The 16383-nt window shown below is 43.5% G+C and overlaps 1 protein-coding gene across 2 annotated transcripts in view; it reads left to right on the top strand.

The window, feature by feature from the left end:
* PUS7 (pseudouridine synthase 7) overlaps positions 1-16383 on the top strand; it is a 186271-nt gene that overhangs the window by 78609 nt on the left and 91279 nt on the right. For both annotated transcript variants that reach the window (XM_088480231.1, XM_088480230.1), the window contains exon 5: positions 914-1058. In XM_088480231.1, coding sequence (XP_088336357.1) covers positions 914-1058 — 145 coding nt within the window. The remainder of the gene's footprint in view (positions 1-913; positions 1059-16383) is intronic.

The raw sequence follows: 16383 nt of genomic DNA, 5'->3' as shown, positions 1-16383 counted from the left end.
TGGAAAATACTTAAATATTGTAGTTAATGATTTCACGTTACTTTTAAAATAAGTGGTATACATCATGAATATGCAATTATGTGTTTGTAAATTTCTTTGTTTTTTATTTTACTTGTGCGCATGTGTATAAAATTTAATAAAACAATACTCAATTAAAAAAAATAAAAAAAAAATAAGGAAAGGTATTGTTGACTTTCTACTTAAAAAAACAACACAAAAAGATAAAAGATCAGGGAGGAGCTGTATGATATTTACGACTTTTATTCCCTTAGAGTTAAGCTTGGTAGACACTATGCCAACAGTTCCGCCAACACAATGACCGATCAGGTAAGCTATACAGACTTACCAATTGGCCGCTTGATGTGTGTTCCCTGACATCACAACTAGGTGGGCATTTCAGTTTGCCGGCCCAAGTGAGCTGTCAGTCACCAGCGGTTCCTGCAGCAAATGTTCGGATGGGCGGTTGGCTGACCGCCCATACACACAGCCAGTTGCTCCGATATATCTCCAGATATATCGGCCATCTGCTGTGCTGCAGAGCTGAGGCAATATGTCTGTGAACAACGTAATTCAGACATATCAGGGGTACACATACTCCGACGTACTTGTGATATATCGACGTTGAACGGACGATATATTGCAGTGTGTACCTAACTTAAGGTAAAACTGCTGTTTGTATTTGAGTCTGGTCCACCACCAAGATGTGTCCGTGAAACAGTGTTGCGGGCAATTCTGAATCAGCCCAATTATACAGAAACCTAATGCTTCATAGGTTGCGTGAAAGGTTTACAAACCTATATAACGGAAATGCTTTTTACGGTTCAATGGCTTTCTACACTGGCATGACAAGTAACAACATTTTACAGTTGAGTGTGTTTGCTATGATCTATTTTGAATGTGTGATTTCATTCAGGTTGTTGATGACACCAAAGAGAAGAGGACAATCATTCATCAAGCTGTAAAAGGTTTATTTCCTGGACTGGAAACTAAAACTGAGGATCGGGATGGAAAGAAGTATATCATAGCTTATCATGCAGCTGGCAAGAATGCTTTATCAAGTAAGAGCGTGCTTCCATGAGAGATTCTATTGCTGTAGCAGTCCCTATGCATTTCAGTACAGCTGCCATCAATATGCAGATCATTCAGTCATGTCATTATTATGTGTAAAATACTTAGCAGCATTACACTCTATCACTGTGGATTGCCTAAAATCAGATACTTAGGTTTGTTGGAGTCCCTGTTGGGGAAAGTAAAGGTGTAAAGAATTCTTAGATCTATATTTTATAAATCCCGAACCCAACATCATCGTAATTATTACAGTAATTCTATGTGTATCTTGCACCAGCCCTAGGAAAACCTATAATAACTACACTTTCAGTATAAAAACATTTTTTCCCTTTCTATTGTTACTGGTGAAAGGGATAAGTGGGTGTCCTATGCTAGTTTAATTCTGATTTGCAGGGGTAGATTTACTAAAGCTGGTAAAGGATTCCCGATAAGAGGATCACTTTGGTTCTTTAAGGAGATAAGTTTGAGAATTTATTATCCTCTCTTTAACAAGAATGTTTGTTTATTACGGTGTTTCTGGATATGGATACATGTAGCATTAATTGATACAAGTTACCCAGTTTAGGAGAAGGTTACCACAGAAAGCTGCGTCTACTGTATCTCTCTCTCTTTTAAAGGAATGTTGCCCTGACACCAATGATTTATATCTTTACATGATAATGGTATGTGCACAATTGTGATGTTCAGAGAGCATAAAGTATGTGAGAGATCACAAATGATGAAATACATGTCCACATTTATACTGTGAAGAATATTCTTCTCATTATTTAATACTATTTGATAAATATTGTTTTTTCAATTAAATTTTGTAAGTTGGATTAGAATATTTATAGGAAAGTAATAAAATTAAAATTTTCATAACACGAGTGCCCCCAACAAAAAGTTTCCTTTTTTCTCTATAAAAAAAATTAAGGAATATATAAGGTGAAGGAGAATATAAACCACTTAACATCCGTAGGGTTTTGTCACTGTTTTAATGTTTGAGTTACATAGGGTTTGACTAACTAAAGCTAAGCTCTTTGCTGTCCATACCAAACCAGACCCCTCTCCTCCTTCATTCTCACTATCGGTAACCACACTATCTGGTCTATCCAGCAAAGTCTAGGAGTTTTGCTCAATTCTAACCTCTCCTTCAAACCCTTCAAAATATCTCCATGAGACCCTTTCTCAGACATCTATGGTGAACAGTGGAAACCATGGGTATAGGGTGAGCTGAGGAGTCTGGGCACCAAAGAGGTAAAGCTTTGCCTCAGCAGCACAGGTTCCTCCTCCCCCCTATACCCCACCTCTGCCTGCTGAAGACAGTTTTCTCTTTGTTCCCCAGTAACTGGGCACGTTTTTCTGGCTGCCTTTGGAGCAGTAAAGGTTATTGCTTGTCTTCTATCATTCATTTATACATCATATTGGATGGCTGGCGGTAAAACTGGTATGGTCTCCCGAAGAGCGCACCATGAGCTCCCTGGCTACCAGATCAAGCGGCAGCCAATCACCAAACATAGCTGCGGCCGGAGAATCCGTGATGTTAGGGCCATGAGTAAGGATTGCAAAGGGGAAAGGTGAGGGGGGTTGCTATGCTTCGGCAGGGACCAGGATGCATACTGGTACCTGGCAAGCTTCCCAGAAATCACTCCTGGTTTCCATGGCAGCAGCAGCAGACCACACATGCCTGACACCCGGACATGCCTACTTCATGACATGTGACGTAGGTTAAACTAATATGTCAGCCACAGTGGATTTATGGGTAGGCAGTACTGGTGGTTTTAACCCATACAGAGAAGAGTCTCTGGAGTCAGCGTGCGGCCCCACGTGCAGCGTCCTCACTGAGGAGATTGTTTAAAAGAGGAGCAGAAGCCCAAGAAGGTAAGTTTGTATGGACTTAGGTTGGAGTGACACTTGGGGAGGAAGGGGGGGGGGGGGGAGCTGGGCTCTAGTGGCACATGGAGGGAGCTGGGCTTGAGTGGCATAATGTGTTACAAGGGGTATTACTGTGTCACGAAACCAAACACCCTTTTTGGGAGTTTGCACGGCATCGTTGTGTGAAGAAAAACGTCCTCCTTTTGGGTTTTTTTTTTTTTTTTTAGGGGGACGGGGCAAATTACTGCCTTGTCCTGGATGACGAAAATCCTGTTTTTGGCCCTGATGAGGTAAGAGGCATCCTGCAGCGCAGTGGCGATCTCCCGTCAATGTGGGAGGCTGCCGACGGGGCTGGCTCAACTTGCGTCAAGTTCAGTGTCCACACTAGACTACCAGGGACTGTAATGAAACCAGGGCGTTGCGAGCGGCGCTAACAGGTTCCCTCTGGGTCAGCTGGGGGGATGTTATCCCAGTTATCTCCTTCCCCACCCTTTGGTGCACCCCCTGCTATAGGCTGTCCGCAAGAGGTCTCCATCTCCTCATTTCAAGTGCTGAAGCGGTCTTGCAACCAGCTTTTGTTGCGACCTAGGTTGCCTTCTTTGACAACATGAAGGAAGCCTCGTCCTATCTGGGGAGGCGGAAATTGATTCTGGCATCCTTTCCTGTAAGATTTCAGCTTTTATTGTCTGCCAGACGAGCTCTCTGGCGCCTATCCTGGCGCTCTGACACATAGTCCAAAAAGGCTCTAAAATCGCTGTCAATTAATAAAGATGTTCTCTTTGGACTGGAACTGGATAAGATTATTGCAGCTGTGGCAGCGTCCAAGACTGGTATTTATTTATTTTTTCCTTCCCTCCGCAACCCTAAGCCTAGGGCCTCTTCCGTTTGGTCCTTTCTTCCACATGTCAAACCAAGAGGTTGATCTTCATACAGATCCAAAGGCCCCCAATTTAGGGGTGGCAAGTCCTGGTCAGGATGTAGTCAGCCAGGAAAGCCAGCTGTCAAATTTGCGGCCGTCTACCACATGGGGGTCCTCAAGTTAGGAGGCTGGCTTCTTTCTTGGGCATGGTTCAGACAACTTTTTGACTCCAGGGTCAGCATCATCGTAGCCTCTGGGTTATGTTTTGCATTTAAATGAACATTCGCCAACCAATTTTTCACGGTGTGCTTGACGGTCGACATCACAAAAGCAGTCGCTTTAAAGGAGTCATTCCAATCCCTCATGGTCTCCGCAGTGATAGTTAACGTCCACGTCCCTCCCCCCTAAAAGAGGGAACGGCTTGTACATTAACCTGTTTCTCGTTCAAAAGCCGGATGGCTGATTCCGCCCTATTCTAAATTTTAAATTTCTCAATGTCTTCCTCAGAGTTCCACAGTTCAGAATGGAGTCTTTCAGGTCTACCATTTAGGCCTTGGAGCAAGGGGATTTCATAACGTCCCTGGATATCAAGGATACCTTTCTATACATCCCCATTCGGGAGGGCCACTAACACTTTCTTTGTTTTGCGGTCTGCTGGAATCTTTTCCAATTTGGGGCCCTACCATTTGGCATGTCAACTGCTCCTCGAGCTCACGGAAATGATGACTGTGATGGCGGTCGCCCACCGACAGTGACGTATACTGTTCCTGCACCATCTGGATGAATTACTTCATGTAGCCTTGTTCGAGACAGTTCTTCAAGACTAGATTCTTTTGACAGTTCAGTTTTTTTGCAGTCAAATGCCTGGGTCATAACTGGAGAAAATCCAGTTTTACTCCCTCCCTCCCGACAGATACTCCATCTGGGGACCCTCTTGAATTCCGACTCTGGTTTTCTTATCTTTACAGGCTATGGTTCGGTCACTCCTATGGATGCGTTGGGTGTCTGTCCATCTGTGCATGAGAGTGCTGGGTTAAATTGTTATTCACGGGATCTATTCACCAAACTTTTTCCACCCGCGGGTGGGGAATGTACAGGGCAGGCTGTTCTTAGCGGGAAGCCGCTAAAAGGGCAGGCTGCATTTTACCCTTTTAAAATAGAGCAAGGCTCCGTGCTCTGCCCCGCTAAAACAGCTTAGCGGGAACACTAGTATGCTGTTATCGGATGGCTGTCAGTAGCAGCACCTTTGCCGACTCCCCCCTTGCCTACACCCAGACCCCGCTTGGCTAGCTTTGGTGGGGTGGCTATTGACTATCCTTTTTAAAGGCTTTTCTGACTCGTCCGTACTATGCTTTTGGCCAGAAAGCCTGTTTCTGCCAGGATATATTGCCTGGTGTGGTGGGCATATTTTATCTGATGCTCTGTTAGGCAGCTTACTCCAACTGTGTTTTACCTTTCTCGAGTTTTCTCCTTTTTACAGGAAAGCCTGAATATGGGCCTTTGCCTTTTTCTCCTTGAAGGTTCAAGTATCAGCCTTTCGGTTCTTTTTTAGCGCAAGATTGCACTTCTGCCAGCTGTGCAAACCTTTCTTTAGGGGTTCTCCATATTCAACAACCCTTCCTTTCTCCGGGGGAGCCATGGGACTTGCTTCTGGTACTTCGGGCTCTTTAGTCTCCCCTTTTTGAGCCTCTGAATGCTGTGGATCTTTGCTGACTTACGTGGAAGACTCTCTTCCTTTTTGTCCATTCAGTGATCAAACAGGCTTACACCTTAGCTAACAGGCTTTTCCGACACTTGTTCATGCCTTTTCCACTCTGTGGTGAATTCCTGGGCGGCCAGGCATGCTGCTTCTGCTGAGCAACTCTGGCTGGCTGCTACCTTGTTCTATGATCATATCTTTATTCGGTTCTACCATTTTGACACCTTCGCCTCTAGGGATGCTAGTCCTCAGTGCAGCACAGGAACGTTTCCTCCTTTTAACTGAACAGCTTTGGGACATCCCATGGTTTCCTGTGTCCCCATGAGGAAATAGGATTTTTGTGATTTTGCCTGTTTAAATTCTCTTCTTGGAGTCTCCATGGGGGACACTGGACTCCGTCCTTTGTGCCCCGTGCTTTCTAAGGGTTTTGGTCCCTACACAAGTAGAGTTCACACGTGTGCATTTTTCTGTATGCATGTTTTTTTTTTAGTTTTTCTTTCCTCATCTCAACTAATCCCTCTTCTTGAGCTTGCGGTTAACTGGCTACTGCAGGCAGAGGTGGGGTAGATTGGAGGAGGAGCCTGTGCTGCTAAGGCAAAGCTTTGTCTCTATGATGCACGATACCCATGGTTTCTAGTGTCCCCCCATGGACACAGAGCAAAGGTTTTAACAGGTAAGAAAATCATATTTTTATCAACTTGGAGGCTACAAAGACAGTCACCCACTCACTGATCATCTCTCGACTGGACTATTGCAATCTCTTATCTGGCTCAGCTGAGTTATGTTTTGCTCTCCTTCAATCCTTATTCTAAGCTGCTGGTCAGTTAATCTTTCTCTCTAACCAAACAACTTCTACCTCCATTCTGCGCCAGGCCCTACTCTGGCTCCCCTACCCTTATAGAGCCTAATTCAAACTTCTCACACTAACTTACTCCATATTCTCCCTCCTACATCTCTAATTTCCACTCCCTTCACACTACCGGAACCCATTTCTTTCTACCAACATCTGCCATTTTTCTTCCCAACGGATTGCCTCTTCCCATTCCTGTCTCTAGGATTTCACCAGTGGTGTTCACGAACACTGTAACTCTCCCTCTCCATATCTGAATCTTCTCCTTTCTTCAAAGCTTGAAATGGGCTCTCAAATCTAATTTCATTATTAAAGCCTTTCAACTGTTTCTAGCACACCTACTTACTCCTCTTCCCCTTATGTTTGTTTTCTCTAAAGATTGTAAGTTCTCTTCCCTCATGCCATCATCTCTTTCCCTTACCAAAAGCAACAATATACATTTTGGGTTCAGCCGAAGCTACTTTGTATGGTGTGTATATGTAGTAATGTACTATGTTCTGAACTATAAGTCTTCTGCACTTTATATTGTGTTGTATTTTCACTGTACCTGGATATTTCTTTTATTAAAATTAGTTTTTTGTTTTTTTTGAAAGTTAAAAAAAAATACCCAAAAAAGTAAGGTGACAAAAACCTGACCAGGAAAATAATATATAAATTAATAGTAGGGGAATACTGGGCTAGTTGTTACAAATAAATATACAGAAATTCAAATGTCTCATTCTTTAATCACAATCAAACAGATTTACAAACAAAACAGTATTTTCTTCTATTTATATTGGATGTAAGTTACATCCAATAATTATTATTAACAATGAAAAACCATGTTTTTCAGAACAAAAATAATCATAACAATCTGCCCCCGACAGGGGTAAGTTGTTACGGGGTTGGGGTAAATTGTTACTGATGAAATCTATGCAAAATCTTAATATAAAAAGTGTTCATTAGAAAACTTTGTACGTTTATCACAAGATCACATTTGGCAAATATTTGGTATATAGTCAATGACACACATTACTCATAGTCTTCCCTGCTGATTTCTGAATCGCAATTAGTGCAAGTAAATGTTACTGCATCACCTCTTATGCAATCAATATGAGCCCGCCCTTTACATGCAATAAACTGGACCCACTCCTGGCCAGGTTTTGATAGCAGCTCTGCTCTGTCCGTGTAGCTCCGCCCCCCCCCCCCTGCTCACATCGACGTCACTCTCCCTCCGGTAAAAAAAAAAAAGGCCTACTACTCAAGTGCAGTGCGCGGGGGAGGCGGCATGCTGTTCCGCCCCTAGGCAAGGGAAATCCTCGCCCCCAATATAGTTTAACAACTTTCCCCAAGTGACGTCAGATAACCAAGATGGCCATAGTTCGATTTCTGTACTTCAATTCACGACTAGAACGATGATAATAAATACACTAATGGGCTGTTTTTCTAACAAAATAAATGAAAAATCCTTACCTTTAACAGTCCAGCCAAGATACGACGTCAAATCTAGGTGAAAAATATTATTTTGTAACAAGAAAAACGAGTTTGTTTAGGTACCCTTTAATAAACATGTATGCGTTAGCGTCATTTCGCTGAGCACTGACTAACATTTTCAAACTTGTTCCCAGTCACACGTTTTGCGACATGGGTGTGGTTTTAGATTCATTGTAACAACTTGCCCCTGTGACAACTAGCCCCTCCTTCCCCTACAATACAAAGTGAAAAAGTTATTAGTGTAAGAAATTACTTTAAAAAAAGAGGACAAAGGAGAATAACAATTAAGATATACAGGCAATGGAGAATTGTACCTATGGGCTGCAGCTCCACCCAGTAAAATCCTCCACAACCCACAGTCTCCTGGTCATTGCACTGGCAGCTGTCAGACTTCCCATTTGAAGCACACTCTTGCTAGTTACACACTGGGCTGTCATTAGCAGAAAGAGCTTCCAATAGAAAGCCACTTCTGCGTTGAGTACGCCAGCGCTACCTGAATTCTAGGGCCTGCAGCCGATCCAGTCCCCAGATGTCAAGTTTTGTGCACATGCACATTTTTCCCTAGTTTATAGTTTGATTGTTGGCACATTTTGCAGTGGACATTTCTATTTATATTGGACGATAGACGGGCAGCCCCTTCTCTATATAAGGTGGGAGCCGCCACTGTATATAGGTGAAATCAGTAGTTAGAAAGGCGGACAGGACATTTGCCAAAGAGATCACACATTATTATTTATTATTTTTTTTTATTTTTTTTGTATCTTATTTTATTTGAAAAATCAGTACTAGTTATACAGAAATAGGAAAGATCAATCACCGATAAATATTAAGTGACAAATTAGATCATAAAAAATCTAAACGGAGAAAAAAAACATACTTAACTAGAAAACGTAACATGCAATAACTTGTCAGCATTAATAACTGTTACTAGGATGAAAGTGAAAATAAAACACACAAAAAAGAAAATTAATCAAATATCGTTTCTATAAGAGCTTAAGGGTAGATATGGTAGGTCTTTGAAAAACTCGATGGGAAGAGTAATCCTAATCAAGAAAGGAAGGGAAAAAAAGAAAATATAATAGAGAGAGTAATAGAAAATTATCAATAATAGAAATAAGATATGGGAATGGGAGGGAAGCGAGCTGGGGAAAGAAACGAAAAAAGGGGAAAAGAAGAGGAGATTTGGGGAGGGTCTGGAGGAAACAGTGCAGTTGATTAGGAAAGGCCAGGAGGAGATGCACCCTGAGACCCATACCATGGAGACCATCCTGCAATAATCTTGTCCACCGTGGTGTCCTTGAGGTTTGTTATGTACTCCATTTTGGCCACAAACCAGATGCTGTTGGAGGATATAATTGATTCTAAGACCTGGCAACTTGATATTTAGCGGCACAGGAGATATGTAGGACCAATTTATTCTCGTGTTTGGATAATTGGCGGGCTGCAGCACACAGAAGCACTGAGGCTGGAGTAAGTGGAGAATCAAGGGGGGGACTAAGGAGGATTTAAGAGATTGGACTGTCGGCCAGAAGGGGGCAATATGTGGACATGTCCACCAGATGTGGAAAAAGGAACCAATTTGTCACACTGCCTCCAGCAGAGGTTAGAGGTATTTGGATATAGTTGATGTAAACTCCCTGGGATGAGGTACCAGCAAGTGTGTATACCTTTTTTATAAGAATTTTCCTTAATAGAAACACTAATGGAGCATTTTGATATGATGAGGCGTATTGCCTCCCATGTGTCTTCGCCCAGAGAGGTATGTATCCCAACGATGTTCATGAGTCTCCAGGATCGGAGGGTCCTGGACTAATAGAGTGATGCATTTGGAATATGATGCCCTTGTGCAGCTACCTATGAATACAAAAGTGTTCCATTGCCGTGGGGTTTTGTGAATAATCTGGAGAAGAAAGAGATGAAGTGATGAAATGACGAATCTGGAGATATTAATAAAAACAGGACTGCGATGGCGAGTTTCTCCTGTAGTTCCAAGAGAGATTGTGGAGCAAATTCCCCTAGAATATGGTGAAAACAGGTGATGCCAGCAACCGTCCAAGTAGAGACCATGTGGGGAGAGTGACTAGGGGGAAAGGAGGGGTGAAACCATATAGGCGTTAATGGCGATGATTGATTAAATAAGGCGAACTTAGTATCAAGAGAGTCCCAAACAGAGAGAGCGAGTATGACTGAAGGGACCATCGAGATTGAGAATAGGTCTTTGTTTCCAGGGGAGCCACAGGAGGTAAGAAGTCAGAGACCTTACTGAGCGCAGACTCCAGATCAACCCAGCTTTTGGTACCTTTGGAAGAATGCCAGGCAACTAGTTGGCTAAGTCTACAGGCTTGGTAATCTTTTGGACAATGATGGGAGACCAAGACCACCGTCTGCAGCATTCTGGAAGAGAATATCTCTGTGAATAAGAGGTCCTCTATTGTTCCAAATGTCTAAGGACTGTTTTGGGAGATGAAGGGGCAAAGCTTCTGATTTGTCATTATTAATTTTCTAACCAGAGAGTTGCCCATAGCGGGAAAGCTCTTGAAAAAGATTTGGGAGAGAGATCAATGGCTTGGTGAGCGTAAGAAGGACATCATCAGCATAAAGAGAGATTTTGTAGGAAGCATCACCAACGGATGCCAGAGATGTCTGGGCTCGCTCAAATCTTGCAGGCCAGGGGATCAATAATTAGAGCAAAGATTAGCGGGGAGAGAGGACACCCCTGCCTGGTACCATTAGAGATGGGGAAGGATTCCGAGAGAATGCCCCCTAGAACTGCAGTAGAGGGATTATAATAGAGGGCCTTAATGGCCTGAAGAAATGTTTTGCTTTTAAGCCAAAATTGAGGAGTCGTGCTCATGAAAGGTGAAGAGACCCTATCAAGGCTTTCTCGGCACCGAGGGCAAGAAGAAGGGAGGGGAGCTTAATAGAATTTACATGGTGGATAAGGTCTATTATTGTTATCGAGGGCTTGGCGGGAAGGTACAAAGCCAATCTGATCAGGATAGATCAGAGTGGAGGGGTACCAGACTATAGATAGACAGTAATAAGGTTGATAATGTCTAGATAGACACCAGATGTTAGACAGTCAATAGGTCGACAGGGACAAAAGGTCGACATGTAAGAAAGTTGACAGAAAAATGGTCAACAAATTTTTTTTATTTTTTTTTTAGGGTTAGTCACTTACCCCGACGGTTAGGGGTAGGCACCAGGAGGGGAGGGTTAGGTACTTACTCTGACATTTAGGGGTAGTGACCAGGAGGGAGGGTTAGGCACTAGAAGGGGACGGTTAGTGTCGGGCATCTACCTCGACGGTTAGGGTTAGGCACCAGGAGGGAGGGTTAGAGACGATTAGGGCTAGAAAAGAAAAATCATATCAACCATTTTTGTGTCTAGATTTTTTCCCAGTCGACCTATTGACTGTCTAACATCTGGTGTGTATCTAGACAGTATCAACCTTTTTACTGTCTGTTAATCCACACCCAGAGGGAGGGTGAGATTTAGCCTATTTGCCAAAATTTTGGTAAGTTTGAGGTCCGTATTTAAGAGGGAAATCCGCCTGTAGTTACCAAGTGAGGATCCTCATCCGGGTTCGGAGTGACCATTCTTTTGACTCGAGTGGTGTCTGGGGGGAAAAAAAGCTGCCCTTAAGAATGTGGTTATCAGAGTTAGTAAAATGGGGAAGTAGTGAGCCCTGAAAGGTTTTATAATAAGAGAAAGGGAGACCGTCCGGACCAAGTGCCTTAGAAGGTTTCTTAGAGAACTCTTCCTCAGTTATAGGAAGGTTAAGTGTCTCGGAGGTGGAGTCTTCAATCCTAGGAAGGGCACAGGACGACAGGTAATCGGCAATGTGGGAGGGGCCTGGGGGGGTACATGATCCTTTAGGTTATAGGGAAAATGATGATCTTTAAAGATAGTTGATTTTGTAGGGATTGTAATGAAGAGAGCCAGAGTGGCGAAGGGATTGCCATAGTAGCATTACAAGTCTTCAAACATTTGGCGAGAAGAGTTGCTCTTTTCATAAAAGCACTGGTTTAGCCACCTGAGGTTTTTTTTCTATTTTTTTCAAAAAGAATCGAGTTAAGTGCAGGTTTTGCAGAGGTGAGTTGCTTGTAAAGGTTATCACTGGGCGTAAGTTTATGGAGGGATTCTAAAAGGTGGACCTGATCCGTGAGGGAGCGATGAAGTTTTTTATGTTCTTTGTTTCTTTGTGAAGCTAAACTAATGATATGTCCTTGAAGTACGGATTTATGAGCATCCCAAACAAGAGGAGAGCAACCAGAGCCGGAGACATTGAGAGAAGTAATTTTTTAAGACTTCTTTTATTTTAGTCTGAAATTGAGGAAGTTTCAGAAGGGTCTCATTAAGCCACCAAGAGGGTCTGGTGATCGGAGTGTCTAGAAGGTCAAAGGAGGAGGTCACAATGGAATGGTCAGATAATATATTCGCATCTATGAGGTGTCTGGAAATAGGAAGACTACATAGGATGAAATCAATTCTGGAATATGTGTGGCGAGGGTCAGAATCGAAGATGTAATCCCTACAAGAAGGATTTAGAAAGCGCCATGTATCGAAAAGACCGTCAGTTTTCATGTGTTTGTTGAGAGTTCTGGAAGTAGGACATATAGAAGGATGGTTCCGGGGAGTTAGATTTAAGTTGAGTCTAGAACGGAGTTAAAATCACAACCGAGGAACAGGTGACCTATTTGATGTTTGTGCAAAATCTTTAAAAAGGAGTTGAAGAATCTGTATTGATTTACATTACGGGCATATACTTTGGCAATAGTGACCTTTGTGTGCCCGAGCCTACCGTTAGGATGATATATCGACCATAAGTATTTACAGAGTCTTGAGTAAAGGGTAATTTGTTATTAAAGAGAATGGCTACTCCATTGTGTTGAGTGCTGGAGGAGTAGAACACAGTGGAGAATTGTCTAGAAAGTAGAGTAGGGTGACTAACACCTTAGCAAATTTATCGAGCCATTGACGTTTAATATTCATAAAACATTAATCGGAGGTGGAGTTTACCAACCCAATCCAGGCAGCAATGGGGGGAGCATAAGTATCCATCCAACCCCTGGCAATAAGCACTTTAGCTAATGTTATCAAAACAGTAACCTAAAACTGTAAATGGGAATTCTGGAAGTCTAAAAGGCAGAGGCCAAAGATACAAATTCAGAGATCAGCAAAGGGAATCCCAATCCCAGTTACTCCAACACTTACATTACACTGCTGTCCAGAATTCCAACACATAAAGATAGTTGTATTTTCTGAAAACTGGCATGAGCCGAGGCCCACAGGGGGGGGGGGGTAAGAAAGCACATCCGTCCAGTCATCAATCAGAGAGCGCAAATCACCCTCCCACTCTGTTCTAAGTGATTTAAGTGACTACAGTCCCCCCTCATCTTAGTGTAGAACCAGGGAGGACTAAAAATAGGAAATATGCTTCTTAGAAGCCAGGGTGTGGAGTAAATTACATACAGGCGGTTCGGATATAACTGGGACTGCACCCTTCCCCACTTAGTAAAAAGACCATGGCATAACTACAGATATCTATAAGCCATACTTCTAGGAAGACCGTATTCGGTACTAACATGGGAAAAGAATGGAGCACACTAACGATACAGCTGTCCCGCAGTTCCCAATCCATAAAACAATCAAAAGGACCTGCCCTCAAAATTAAGCAGTTAAGAAAAAAAATAGTTGCTCTAAAGATAAGAACTAGGGTGAATAACAGAGACCTCTAGAATTGTGGGCACGGACTGCCAGACTATGCGAGTCTGTACCAAAATAAGGAGGACAACGTTTTAGGGAAGACATGACAAGCAAAAACTGCAGCGGACCAAGCGAATGATCAGCTTGATGAAATAAAGGCCAGTGCGCATCCTCTTGGTCAGAGTTAATAACTCATTCCCAAGATGCACCACTTGATCAGCTAAATAATATAACCACCTCCTTCTTGTGGACGGCAATGCAATGGCTTCCTGTTATGAAGTTTTACCTAAATCAAATCTCGGGATCAAGTAAACCAACTATTCAAGGCTTCGTGAAAATACTTCTGATTTAGAGTAGTTATTTATTGGAGACTCTAGGGTCTATGTACCAAGACTTGGAGAGAGTTAAAGTGGACGGAATTGACCCCTAAAGCTTTTCTTTTAAATGTTTGTTGTCACTGTCATTGATTTGTGATAGCTAAAACTTAACTTAAAGTAATTGCAACAGCATTAATGGCTGGCCATCTCCTGTACTGTATGAAATTTTCCTAGCCTAAGTGATGGGATTTTCAACTATGTGCTAAAAGATTATTTAACTTGTGTTTGATATTTCAGTGTACAGGCTATGGGTTAGAAAGAAAGAAAGAAACAAACAAACAAACAATTTATGAGCTTTCATCAGGGTGAATATTTCATATAGAGGTGTTGATATCCACGTGACTGCTGCATAACTACAGATCAGTGTGGGCGAGGAAACAAAAAAAATAAATAAATATATTATATATATAGCACTGAATACAGGAAGTTGAGTAAACAACTGATCACTGGCTAGACCGACTGACTGGACCCCTGTGGATGACCAAGCAACTGCTTGGAGCCCACACCCTGGCTGGAGTGAGGTTGGATTGCTGATCCCATCTCTTCTCCATTGAGCATTTGTTGTACGCAATTGAATTCTGATTTTATGTAAGGGTTTTTTGGTCTACATTTCTTCTTCTTCCGTAGGGGACACAGGCTTTATGTTGGGTATAGGTTGGTGGGATGGAGTCTGGGCACCACATAGTTAATACATGAATTCCACAGTCCAGGTTTTCTCCCCCCCCACCCCCCCCTTTTTATACCCCGCCCCCAGCCACAGGCAATTCAGTTTTATACTGGTACATACAGCAGCGGCACACTGTGAAAGGTATACAAACGGCTTCTTTCTTTTCACTATTTTTTTCTTTTTTTTGGCCCAGTCTCCAGAGATCCTCAGGGAACACATTCTGGTCATAGTGGACCTTCTCCAGGCCCACGGATGGGTCATCAATTGGAAGAAATCTTCTCTGACTCCGTCTCAGGAGATAGTGCATTTGGGGGCCTTCCTGGACTCAAGGGTACAGCTGGTGTTCCTCCGTCATCACTGAGTGTCAATACACTGGGCTCTCTGGTCTCCACCTTTAACCTGGTGGAGTATGCCCAGTTTCATTCCCAGCCTCTCCAGTTAGAGATTCTGGCCCAGTGGAACAGATCCCATCTGCAGCTCAAGTATCACACTATTGTCTGCTCTCAGGAAGTGCATAATTTCCTCTTGTGGTGACTCCATGTGTTACATCTAATCAGGGGATGCCCCTTCTAGATTCTAGACGGTGGTCACCTACATAAACCATCAAGGCGGCACTTTCAGTCGGGGCGCCGTGAGGGAGGTCAGTCCCATTCTCCTTTGGGTGGAGCAACATCTTCTGTCCCAGTCTACATTCCCTGAGTGCAGAATTTGGAAGCAGACTTCCTAAGCCGCCAGGACGTTCATTTGGGCGAATGAACCCTACATCATGGGGCCTGCCGGATATTGACATAATGGAGTCTCTGCACAATTGCCAGGTTCTGAGGTACTGCTCACTCACCAGAGATTAGGATGCCTTTCTGGTGGATGGCTTGACAGTTCGGTGGACCTTCCCGCTTTTGTACATTTTCCCTCCAATATCTCTGATTCCGCGGATCCTCCGCAAGTTGAATTTGGAGGGCGGCACAGTGATTCTAGTGGCTCCTGATTCGCCTTGAAGGGCTTGGTATGCGGATCTTCTGGGCCTCTTTGCATCTTCCACTGTGGCCAGATCTTCTGTCTCGGGGCATGTGCTTCCATCCAGATCTGGCCCCCCATCTCTGTTTGACAGGATGGCTCTTGAGACATCCATCCTGAGAGCTAAGGGGTTTTCCAGGTCAGTCATTAATACTATGCTCAATGCCCGTAAACCCTCTTCGGCTAGGATTTACCATTGGGTTTAGAGGACTTATGTTGACTGGTGGTCTGCTAGGAATCTAAACCACAGATCTTTCCGACTTTCTCGTGTTTTCTTTTTTGCAGACGGGGCTGGATTTGGACCTTGCTTCGCTGAAGGTGCAGGTTTAGGCGCTTTCTGTTCTCTTTCAGAGACAGATTGCGCTGTTACCTGATGTTCGGACTTTCCTAGAGGGTGTCCTCCACGTACAGCCTCCTTGTGTACCATCGATAGCTCCTTGGGATTTGTCCTTGGTTATTGGGGCCCTTCAGTCTTAGCCTTTTGAGCCTTTAGGCAGAGTGGACATTCGTTGGCTTACCTGGAAGACTGTCTTTCCTTCTTGCCATAGATTCTGCCCGGCAGGTGTCGGACTTGAGCGCATTATCCTGTCGCTCCCCATTTCTGGTCTTTCACCAGGACAGGACTGTCCTTCGGATGTGATCTAAGGTTGTTTCCAGGTTCCACATCAATCAAGAGATTGTGGTCCCTTCCGTCCTTCCAGGTTCCAGATTCTACTCCGAAGGCGGCCTCCTTGGATATCGTGCGGGTCCTCCGAATTTCTGTGGACTGGACAAAGTACTTGCGTAAGACAGCTGCTCTTTTGTCCTGTATGA

This window comes from Taudactylus pleione, unplaced genomic scaffold (genome assembly GCF_031769625.1).
Source record: "Taudactylus pleione unplaced genomic scaffold, aTauple2 ptg000251l, whole genome shotgun sequence".
Lineage (NCBI taxonomy): Eukaryota > Metazoa > Chordata > Amphibia > Anura > Myobatrachidae > Taudactylus > Taudactylus pleione.
The sequence above is the reverse complement of the archived record's forward strand: the minus strand, read 5'-3'. Positions and strand labels throughout refer to the sequence as shown.